This window comes from Mauremys mutica, chromosome 13, assembly GCF_020497125.1.
Source record: "Mauremys mutica isolate MM-2020 ecotype Southern chromosome 13, ASM2049712v1, whole genome shotgun sequence".
Taxonomy (NCBI): Eukaryota; Metazoa; Chordata; order Testudines; family Geoemydidae; genus Mauremys; species Mauremys mutica.
The window spans coordinates 42,092,903-42,104,993 of NC_059084.1; the positions used below are offsets into that span (position 1 = coordinate 42,092,903).

Genomic DNA, 12,091 nt, shown 5'->3' on the forward strand with positions numbered 1-12,091 from the left:
CAGGGGCAGGGTCTAGGGGCAGAGCTCAGGCAGGGCTATGGCCCAGACACCCTTTTGGCAGCGGTGCTCCAAATGCAGCAGGTCAGCGCATGTCCAAAGGGAAGTGAACTACAACCTGCTTGGAGAGGGAGGTATGGGAGTATTCTAGAGAAAGTTTGATGGATAGGTGGTGGTTGTTGAAGTTGTGGTGGAAATCTATGAAGAAGTTTATATTGTCTGTCCAGAGGATGAAAATACCATAAATGAATCTCAGGAATATTGTTGGTTTCAGTATGAAATATTTGCAGAAATTCTTTGGTGAATAATGAATAATAAATGGTTTGAAGGAAATAATCATCTGGAGTTTTACAGTCAAGAACAGAAAAAGAAGCACAATAATTTGCAAGGATTATCTATCTATCTATCTACCATCTAATCATATGATGCTTCAATGAATGGCTATGTAAAAAAGTATGCACAACCATGATAATCAAAGACATTAAATAAATACATAAATAAATAAATAATAACAAATAATTATTAATAGACAAATTCTGTGGTCCAGGACACATTTAGTATCCTTTGGATAGCTGTATGGATGAAAGACCATTGGCCAAATCTGGATCCCTTTGAAGTTAAAAGTGAAATTCCACTTTGTCATAGTTACAGGGCTAGATGCATCTCAGACCCCTTCTCTGCGTTCTTTGAGTGCACCCATCGGGTCATGGTCTTGTGCCTGACCCTCTCTTAGGGGGAACTATGTTATTCACCAACACTTAAATTGGATCCTGGGGCATAGCATCTTGTGCACCAACTGTGATTTCCCAGCAGGGTCAATTGAATTCAGTACCTGCTGTTATTCCCCCTGGAGCTGTGTCCAGTACTAATTTGAGTAACCAGAAAACATTTCTCTAAACAAAGTATAATGATTTATTTACCACAGCAGGAACAAAGCATAACATAAGAGGAAATATACATAGCAACTCCGCCCCTGACACAACAAAAACTGAAGTGGGATCCATATTTGTCCTCATTATACAGAGTCAGGTAGGACTGTCTTTAGGGATGTCACCAAACTGGTGACTATTCCACCATTAGCTTATACAAAGACAGTAACAAAAGTGAACTTCTGTCTCACCACACTGGTTAACAAGAAGCCAAAAATGCAGTCTCCTTAGGCATCCCATCCCTCGGCTCACCATCCAGACACTGCAGTATAGGATGAGTGATTACTGAAAACCAATTTAATCAGATATAGGGTCCTTCCAGTCCCAAGGGATCAGCCACTAAGCCAGGTCAATATATAACTTAGATCTTAGCCAATAATCATGCTGATACCAATCCTTTAGTAACTAAAATTTAAATGTTTATTTATAAAGACGAAAAAGAGAATTATTAATGGTTAATAGATCATATACATTCAAGTGGTCTTTCAGCATTCAAAGATCAAGATCATAGCAGTGATTAAACAAATTATTAGCTTGCAAATGTCTCTCTGGAATCACCCAAACGCATTAGGGGGTCATCAGTTCTTGTTCCAAGCTTGCTTGGTAAAAATCCAGTCCATAGAAATGAAGCAGAAAATGAAGACAAAATGGAGATGGCTCAGGGGTCTTTTATATCCTCTGTCATGCACAAGAAATCTTACTATCTCAATGAAAGTTCACAACCTCTGTTTGTAGAGAGTTACTGTTTCAAGATGGAGTCCAGGGTCACATGAGCATATCACATGTCCTTACATGCTTTGATGATTCACAGGTGCATCCATTGCTCATATTCTTGGTGAGGTGTCCTCAGGAAGCCTTACTGGGGGGAACGAGTTTCTTCTATAGTCCATTGTGAGAGCTAAGTGTCCTTGATGGGCCGTCAACAGAATAATATCACAGTCAAGGCAGAACTATGGACTTTATATTCATGGTGAATAATCTCCCTGCTATCAGTCTCCTCAGGGCAGCTTGGATCTCCTTGTTCCTCATGCTGTAGATGATGGGATTCATCATTGGAGGCACCACGGAATAGAGAACAGCCACCATGAGATCCCGGCCTGTTGTTGAGCTGGAGGTGGGCTTCAGGTAGGCAACAGTAAGAGTCCAGAGGAACAAGGAAACCACAAAGAGGTGAGGAAGGCAGGTGGAGAAGGCTTTACGCCGGCCCTGCTCAGAGGGGATTCTCAGCACAGTGGTGAAGATCTGAACATATGACACAATTATAAAAACAAAGCAGCTTAAAGATAAACAAGCACTAAAAACAATTGCTCCAGATTCTCTGCGATATGTCTCAGAGCAGGTGAGCTTGAGTAGCTGGGGGATTTCACAGAAGAACTGATTCACTACGTTCCCTCCACAGAAGGTTAATGCAAATGTGGTCCCAGTGTGTAGTGCAGAGCTGAGAATACTACTGAGCCATGCACTGGCTGCCATTCGGACACAAGCTCTTCTGTTCATTATAGTCTCATAATGAAGAGGTTGGCAGATGGCGACATATCGATCGTATGCCATGACAGTGAGGAAGGTGAGCTCAGCTACAGCGAACAATGGAAAGAGAAAGACTTGCGTGAGGCACCCAGAGTATGAAATTGACCTGGAGTTGGTTAGTGAATTGACCATGGATTTAGGAATGGGGACAGAGATGTAGCAGAGGTCTATGAAGGATAAGTTGAGGAGGAAGAAGTACATGGGTGTGTGAAGATGATGGTCAAGGGCTATGACTGTGATGATGAGAATATTCCCCATCAGGGCTGCCAGATAAAGAACTAGAAACATGACAAAGTGTAACAGCTGCAGCTCCCGAACACCAGAGAATCCCAAGAGAAGAAACTCAGTCACTGAAGTTTGGTTGCTCATTTTCCTTCTCAGTACACTTTGTCCTGCCTGTGGATGGAAGGGCAAGGACAATGGTCAGAATTAGAGTAACAGATAGAATGACTCTGATTCTCCTCTTAATAATATTTCATGAATGTCAAAGGAGCACAGCACTCTTCACTTCCATTGACTAGAAGTCATGAGGGCTCCTCACCTTCGACAATCGGAGCACTTCTCCGGTGTGTGATCACACTGGTGTAAGGTGACCAGGCAACAAATGTGAAAAATTGGGACGGGGTGGGGGATACCAGGAGTCTATATATGAAAAAGACCCTAAAATCATGACATCTGGTCACCCTACACTGGTGTAAATTAGATTAGTTCCCTTAAAATCAATGGGACTGTGTCTGTTTACACCATGGGAGGTGTGCACGAATCACAGCTACTATTTCCTTCTGATTTCCCAACGTGGCTCTGAGAGCACAACTTATCTCTTACATCCCCCAAGATCTGCCTGGGACTGATCCTGAGAATTCTTCAATGACACTTGAACGGTTTCTACACGTTTTACTGTCTGCTGGCTTAATTCAGACACTTCCTGCTCCAGCCTCTTCCTTACTCTTTCAGTATTACACACTTGCTTTTGTGTTGCCCTGATCTGAGCCTGGCGGGTGTCTGACTTAGGATAACTGTTTGTTTTTTTTAATTAGTATCCTTTTCATTTTATTTTTTACCCTACTCTTTTTTAGTTCCTTTCCTTTTGTCTTTCATGGATTTATTTTTTTTATGTACTACTATTGCTACTGTCTGCTTACAGAACTGCAATAATGCTTGAAGACTGGTAAAGCTCCAAGGCTTTGACCATGTTCCTGTTTAGAATTAGTCAAGCTGTTTCCCAAAATCATTTCCGGGTCTTCCCTTTCCTTCTGACATAATCCCTCGAACAGGCCGCCAGCCTGGCGCCTTGAGTCCCAGTAACAAAATATATCCATAAATTGACTGCCAGACCACAATATGGGGAAATTCCAATCTGCTACCCTGGCCCGCATGCTCCTCTCTTGCACAGCATAGTTAACCATTTGTACCAATTTTCCCCTTCCTTTCCACCACTCCTGGCGACTGTCTCACCAAATCTGTTCCCCAGGGTTTTCAGAACCCAAAGCAGTGGTCACTTAACTGGGTTTTTTAGGTGGTTTCAGGAATAAATTAATGCGGGGGTGGGGCACAGCTCATTTGTTTAATAAATAATTGGCATAAGCAACAGTGATTTTACCTAAAAGTACTTTTCTATTACATGCTAAGCACACACATACACACATATGCTGTTGCAGTAGGTTTAGAGCATTTTAAAACATTTATATTTACTTAAAGTTAAGCAAAGTTTTTGTGGGGTGAGCAGCCAGACTTCCGGTGAGGGGAGCGGGGGGGAAGAACGCCTTCTCTCTAGCTGCTGAAAAACTTAACTGTTAGATCCTTGCCACTCCAGAAATCTTCCTGGGACTGCTCCAAAGCACTTTTTAACTTAAGTTTTCCTATTTTTTTAAACAAAGCATCAAACTTATAATAGCCTCTAGCAATTATCCTAGCTACAGCCAAATACCATTCATTACTTGTATTAGTAAAGCATTTTTAATTACAACAATAAAACTGACAATTCAAAAGCTCCTACAAGCAAAGTTATCCAAACATTCCTTCTATTTTTATAAAACCTAACTCCCCTACCCCAGCTTCCCATTTTAATAGCAAAACAGCGAACGTACGGCTATTTAGCCTTGCCTGTAAGGGCCGAAAATTATTCTAGCTATATAATATGTAATTCTTCACTGGCAATAAGTAAACACACAAAATAATGAACTACAGGACTGTCAAATTCTGGGGTAACAACTTGATACAATTCAGCATGAAGGATTTAATAAAGTACAAGCCAAGATAAACTGTCCTAGCCAAGAAGGTCCCTCTCTTGCAACAAACAGCAGGCTTCAAACTTGGGCATGAAACAAAAATGCCAACATTGCCTGATTCCCACTGTCCAGGGAAATACAACCGTGAATCCACCTATTGTCCTAAATGGCAGGTCAACTGTGATGATTCCTCCTCAATCTCTGCATAAAAATGGCCTGATTCCCGGTTACAAATTGATTTATGGCATCAAATCCCAGTCGTACTTCCATCTCTGTGCAATGACAGACTCATAGGATTGCTCAGATACTGCTGTGTTGTATCTTTCACCTGTGTATGTTCTCTGCACCTAGTGACAGCATTTTTGTTTAACTGGCAGCAGTGTGCGATGGTGTTCAAGCAGGTGGTCTGGGATCTAGTCCCACTGAACTCCCCTATGTTCCTGGGCAGGGTTATAATAGACAGGCTTTGGCTGGGGCTTCAACTCTCTTTGCATCAATTTAAAGGTGCTGGTAAGTTTAAAGCATTCTGGGAGTTACCAGCTTTATTGCTTACTCAATTTTATTATCCTGCAACTATCTCTTTGAAACAAAAATAAACATGGTTGCAGTAGAGTCACGGGGTTCAAAATTGTGGCATTATTGGACAATATTATTGTGCCCCATGACAGTTTCCAGCTAGCGGTGCTCAGATATTTTCTTCTTGAATTATTTCAAAGGCAAATTGGGTTTTTGGTATATTATTTTCTTTGAAAAACTGAAAATATTTGCATTGTTATTTTGGCTGAAAACATTCCATTTTCAGCATTTTTAGCTGAAATTGTTTAGTTCTCACATGCCAGAAACCAAACACATTTTAGTTTTCACAATTTCTATGAAAAGTCATTTTTTTTCTTCTGAAAAGAAAATAAGTCTTGACTGGCTCTAGATCTGTCACTGAATTGATTATATACGTCTTAAAGAGTTCCAACTGTAATTCACATTAATATTGTTCAATTTACTCTTATATTAATACCCTGAAATATTTAATTGAAATATCAGACTTACTGGGGTGGTCTTTGCAGAAATTTCCCCATGCATTTGGTACTCCACAGTCAGGATTCGTTGGTCCTTAGTGCTTTCTCTCTTCCAGGCCCTCATCACTGAATTATCCGGCAGCTGTTTCCATGTTCCCTTGCTGGATTTCCTGCATTGCTGAGTCTCTCGCAGTTCCAAGCAGACAGGGATCCACTCCACAGATGGGCGCTCCCTGCTCCACTCCCTCAGCAGGCTTGGCTGAGAGGAGATGAACTAAATAGGGTCATGGACTGGAAGCTCCTCCCAGTTCTACAGCTGATCCTGTTCAGATTTCAGACATTGGCACAGACAAGGATGTCCCTGCTGTGGAGCTAAATAGCTGAGTCTGGTCTCCAGGGCTGTGAGCCCAGCTCTGACCTCACCAGAGGAATCCGCTGCTAAGGGTGCCGGAGCTCTTTGAAGAGGTACCCAGAGTCAAACAGTGAAAACTAAGGGCCAGGTACTGAGCTAGTGTAAATTGATTTCAGAATAGCTAGGGCTCTTTCGCTAACTGGGGTTCCGGCTCTTTGATTTCAATGGAGCTCTGGCCAATTTTCCCCAGCTGAGAAACTGGCTCATTACACATTTTAAATCCATATTCTTTGTGTGTGAATTGAAACCAAGGATGAGAGAGAAGTTCCAAACCTGTCTGCACGTTCTTAGTTCTTAATTACAAGAGTGGAAATTTTAATGGTTAAGGAGCGATTCTTTCCCTCTACAGATTGAAATTTGGAGTTCAGTGTTGTTACATCTTTCTTTCTTTCTTTCTTTCTTTCTTTCTTTCTTTCTTTCTTTCTTTCTTTCTTTCTTTCTTTCTTTTGTCCCAATGGAAGTTGAAAATCCAAAGTTCTGTTCCTAGTTGGAATGATTCTCTCTGTAACCATTATTAGTTGCACTCTTGTAATGAATCCCATGGGACAAAGAGCTAAGAAAGTGCTGACTGGTTAGGAACTTTTGTCTCCTCTTCCATTTCAATTCACAGGCAAAGAAAGTGGATTTGAAACTATGTAAGAGACCAGATCCCCAGCTGGTGTAAATCTGCCAGAGAACCACTGAAATCAGTAGCCTGTATTCCCAATGGCTATACATCAGCCGTTTGTCATTGAAGTATGGGTCAGATCCCCAGCTGGCGTAAATCAGCCATAGTGCCACTGAAATCAAAAGGCCAGATACTTAGTGAGCAACAATATCCCTACCTACTCTGAAGTCAACAGAACTGTATCACTTTACACCAGCTCATGGTCTGGCCCTTAGTTTTTAGTGTTTGCCTCAGGATACCTCCTAATGACCAACTTTGAACACCCATGGCAGCCTCAATTGTCGGCTCCTCTGGTGGATGCATCGCAACACCTTTGCACTCCCCCAAAAATAGCATTGCACCCCCTAGAGGTAATTACATGGGGTTAATGAAAGAACAGGCTCTTCCAGGACAACTGAGGTTCTGGTGCCACCGGGCTCTGAGCTATTGTAGGTCACATGTCTGTGCTAGAAATACCTAGGGACACCCTGTAAATTCCTAGGGACACCCTTTGAGCTGCAGCCCTGGCTTGTTTATATTTTGCAGGGATGCTGCCATCGTGTGAGATCCAGGGCGGGCCATGTTCCCCCTCTTTGGGGATAGGGTTAACTAGGACAGGTTGTCAGAGTGGTGTACTCCAAAGGTGAGATCAGAGCTGGCCTCACAGCCCCGGAGAGCAGATTCAGCTATGGACATGTGGGAAATGATGGGATTGAGTCCATTCACCTAAAATTAAATGTTCATCTTTCTCCTTTGAATCTGTGTTTCTTTATAAATATGATCAACTGATGGCCTTATTCGCTCCATGAGAATATAGCACACAATCTACTTATGAACATTGGGGTATTTACTGGCAAATAGCTAGACAAACACCACTTCAGTCAATGTAGTTAACAGAGGCTTACATTAATGTAAAAAGTTAAATCTTTCTCTCTCTCTCTCTCTCATAATTCACAATCAAACAGAAACCTGTCTGCCACAGTGAGAATATGTGATAGATCAAGGAATGGTCATATTTATATTCCTATTCAATCATACACTTTACTTTTATTTACTGTATGCATACTGTACACAGCCAGGCACAAAGATAGCATTCAAGTAATTATTTTTACTATCAACTCAGCAGCCGGCAAATTCAGAAATCCTGGAGTAGGTAGAGCTCCTCACTGACAACAATCAGAGCCCTGGTCATGTGCATTATCACACTAGTGCAAACTGGACTGGCTGTTACAGGTCAATGGGACTGCTTCACTTTATACCATCAGAGGATCTGGCCAAGCTGTCACTTGAAACAATCCATTGTCAAGGCTGGAAGAACATACAACACAAATCCCACAATTCTGGCACAGGTAGTTTCTCTCTTCCTACAAGCAACAGGCTCACAACTTAGGCATGAAACTAAAGAACTCAAATGCCAGCACAGACTGATTCTCACTTGCCAGGGACTCACACAGCATCTGTAGGGGCAACTTGTATGTGATGATTCCACCTTAACACCATATAGACGGCCTGCTGCCCAGTTACAAATTGAGTTATGGCACCAGATCCCACCTCTGTATTTCCATCTGTGTGTACTGATGGGCTAGAAACACCACAGTTACTGCTGTGTTATATCGTATCCCTCTGTGATTTTATGTCAGGGTTGTGTGGGTCAGTGGCCGTCCGGAGACTTGGGTTCTGTTCTTGACTCTGCCACTGATTGGCAGTGTGACCTTGAGCCAGTCATGTCCCTTTCCTGTTCTTCAGTTTAGAGGGAGAGCTAGAGAGGACAGCTGAGCCTTTCTATGAAAAATTGCTTAATATCAAACCCAATGTGGGGGAAGGGGATGTCAGATGAAATTGTCCAGTATTCAGCACATTTTAGCTGAAAATATTTGTTTCTCAGTTAACAAAAAAATCCCACAGCAATTGGAGATTTTTGGAACTTCTATAAAAAGTCAAAATTTTCTGTTGAAAAAAAAATCTGCCAGGCTGTAGATGTTTGATTAAAGTGAGAGCAAAAGTCTGTAATAGTTCCAATTACAATTCATATTTCTGTTATTAAATATGCCTTCTGTATAGATATGCTATAATAATAGAGTAAAATATTAAATTGAAAGAGTTGGTCTTTGTAGAATTTTTCCCACTTTCTGATGCATTTGATCCTCCAGTGCTAGGATTCATTGGTCATTATCTATCAATCTATCTATTTATCTTGTCTATCACTGAATTATCCAGCAGCCGTTGCCAGGTACCTTTGATAGATGTCCTGAATTGCTGGGCCTCTCTGTAGTTCGTAGGAGACAGAGAGCCACTCCACAGATGGATGCTCCCTGCTCCCCTCCTTGGGCAGCTTTGGCTGAGAGACAAATGACTAACTGGGATCAAGGACTGAACCCCCTCCCCAGTTCGTGAGCTGTTCCTGGCTGGTGTAGGACTCAAACACGGCCACAGCACAGGACGTTCCTGCTCTGGGGCTAAATAGCTGAATCTGGTCTCCAGGGATGTGAGCCCCACCCTGATATCAGCTCAGGAGCAAACCAACATGACACCCTGCCCTACCTGTTTCTAACCCCACAGAGGGGAACAGTACCTAACCTGTATCTCACACGATGGCAGAATCCCTAGAAAGACTCTTGGCTAAAAAAAACCTCAAGGGCTGAGTCCCAAAGTGTTTCCCAAGGTGTCTGCAGAATGAAGTACATATTTGTCGCACAGACATGTGACGTGCAACAGCTCAGAGCCCAGTGGCACCAGAACCCCAGCTGGCCTGGAATAGCCTTTTCCTTCAATACTGTCCTCCTCTGGGGGAGGATGGATTTTGTTTTTCTCCTACATTGCAGCAGCGGCACTTGGGATGCAGCTACCAAAGGAACCCCCAACTCAGGCTCCCATGGCTGCTTCATGTTGGTCACTAAGAAATACCCAGAGGCAAAGACTGAACACTTAGGGCAGGGGTGGGGAAATTTTTTTGCCCAAGGGCCACATCTGGGAATAGAAATTGTATGGCAGGCCATGAATGCTCACAAAATTGGGCTTGGGGTACAGGAGGGGGTGAGGGTTCTGGCTGAGGGTGCAGGCTCTGGCGTGGGGCTGGGGATGAGTAGTTTGGGGTGTAGGAGGGTGCTCTGGGCTAGGACCAAGGGATTTGGAGGGAGGGAGGGGGATCAGGGCTGGGGCAGAGGGTTGGGGCATGGGGAGAGGCTCAGGGCTGCAGGCTCCAGGCTGTGCCTACCTCAAGTGGCTCCTGGAAACAGCGGCATGTTCCTACTCCTGCTCCTATGCGGAGGCGCAGCCAGGTGTCTCTGCATGCTTCCCTGTGCACAGACGCCTCACCTACTGCTCCCATTGGAGTTATAGAGGGTGCCATTGGAGCGCATAGGAACTGGAGGGGGCCCATGCCGTGGCTTTCAGGAGCTGCGTGGAGCAGCCCCCAACACTGCTCCCCAGCTGGAGTGCCGCAGAGCTGCAGCGGGGCAAGCCCCAGACCCCACTCCCCAGCGGGAGCTCGAGGGCTGGTTTAAAACAGCTGGCTGGCTGGCCGGTTTGCCCATCCCTGACTTAGGGCCATGTCCTGAGTAGGTGTAAATTGATACAGTTTGTGATGAAGTGGGGTTTTATTCAACTTTCTATGTTGCATGTTGTAGTAAGAGGAGGCCCTAAGATATAAACCCTTGGTATCAGAGGCCTGGTATGAGGCCTGAGGCCTGAACTAAAGTAATGGTCAAGACTTTGCTAACATAAAGCAAAGTTAAGCTGTGAACCAGAGGCATGCCCTGCTCACAGAAGCTGTCAAGGAAAGGGCTGATGCTGCAAGAAGATCAGTACCTTTTAGGTACGTAACATTCACATACTTGCACATTCCACACAGATAACAAGGAACAGGCTGGCCCATCCCAATGACAGGGGCAAAAGGGTAATATGATGGATAGAGTTGTTTTGATCGAACCAACATGTACAAGGTGAGAGGCGGCACCTTAATACGTAGAGGGGTTGTACCGTGCTACGTAGAAAGGTTGCACCTCAATACGTCAGGTGTGATGTGTAACTTGTTTGTACCTGTGTATAAGAATGCATCCTTGGGGCGGTGTCTTTGTCCAGCCGAGGGGGCAGTGGAAAGTCCCGCCAATGACTGAGCTGAGTCCATTGTCAGGGAGTACATATGTACTGGCTAGCTGTATCGCAGCAGCACCTTGGACTACGTTTGCCAGGGAGCTGGAGACTGTGCTTTTTTCAACAATAAACCTGGCTGACGTGCCTTCGTATCTTACTAGACTCTGTGGTTATTGGGGGTTCTCTTTGGGTCTGCTGTGTCAACTATCTGCAGAGCTGGGGCAGCACACAGAGGGAACTCACGCACGCAGCCGAGTTATATCAACAAGGATATCAACACCAGTACAACTCTGACAACACTGGTGACCCCGACCGCTGATCTGGTGAGTAAGCGAACCTGCCGTGGTAAGAATCGCAATCCAACATGGCAGCAAACCTCGAGCTAGGGAACCCCCTGATCCCTTTCCTTTTGATCCCCATGGAGTTGGATAACTCCTGGACCCGCCGGATTGCCAGTAAAGGGGGTCCATATGAATTTAAAAAAGAGAGTGGGGAAACATGGACTGACATATGTAGAGTGATGGTAGAAACCGAGGCTCTAAGAAATAGTAATGAAAGTAAAAAAGCAAAACTCATGTCTATGGCAGTGAAATGGTTTAAACAGCATGCTGGCATGCTGGCCAAGCAAGTAACAGTAACAAAGAAAGAGTTAAAAGAATCAAAAGAAGCTACACAGCCCTGGAATGCTCCCACCCACCTTGCAGGGTGGCAAGCAGCCCAGAGACAATCAGTACAGGAGCAGAGTGAAACACTGGAAACAGCTGTAAGGAACCTACAAAAAATACATGTGCCGTCCCCTGTTATAAATATTGGTGGTAAACTGCAGGCTTCAGGTAGCTACCCTGTGCCTGAAGAATGGGGACAGAAGTGGAAAAAGATGGCCCTAGTAAAATTAAAAAATGAGATGGGGTCCACTGCATTGCAACTATCACCTTATGATAAAAGCCGGGTTCCAGTTAAACTTAAACCGGAACCTAGACTGGTGCCTGTCAGAACGGGACAAGTAAGTGTACAGAAGGAAAGAGTAGCAAGCAATACTCTCACTGAATTGGTAAATCACATGAAGGAAAAAATGGGAACAGTTCACAGAGCACATTAGGAGACAGGAGCTGCGACTCGATCGCAGGGGAGTGAATAAAACAGAATTTCAAAGTAAAAAACTGAAATTAAGCGGGTTAACACCTAGAATTGATACATTAACACATGGAGCTGCCCAGAAACATTTAACTGCAGCAAAAAAGGGCACT

General features: G+C 43.9%; 1 protein-coding gene across 2 annotated transcripts; it reads right to left on the reverse strand.

Annotated features, from left to right (window-relative positions):
- Positions 1-1,015: 1,015 nt before the first annotated feature.
- LOC123348628 (olfactory receptor 14A16-like) lies at positions 1,016-6,094 on the reverse strand. Of its 2 annotated transcripts, none has more exons than XM_044986205.1 (2): positions 5,726-6,094; positions 1,016-2,168 (listed from the first exon to the last, which is right to left on the reverse strand). In XM_044986205.1, the coding sequence occupies exons 1-2, from the start codon at positions 5,816-5,818 to the stop codon at positions 1,866-1,868; spliced, it is 396 nt and encodes a 131-aa protein (XP_044842140.1). In that variant the 5' UTR covers positions 5,819-6,094; the 3' UTR covers positions 1,016-1,865. The 2 variants fall into 2 exon arrangements, with proteins under 2 accessions (XP_044842140.1, XP_044842139.1); XM_044986204.1 differs by having other exon boundaries at positions 1,016-2,849.
- Positions 6,095-12,091: the final 5,997 nt, after the last annotated feature.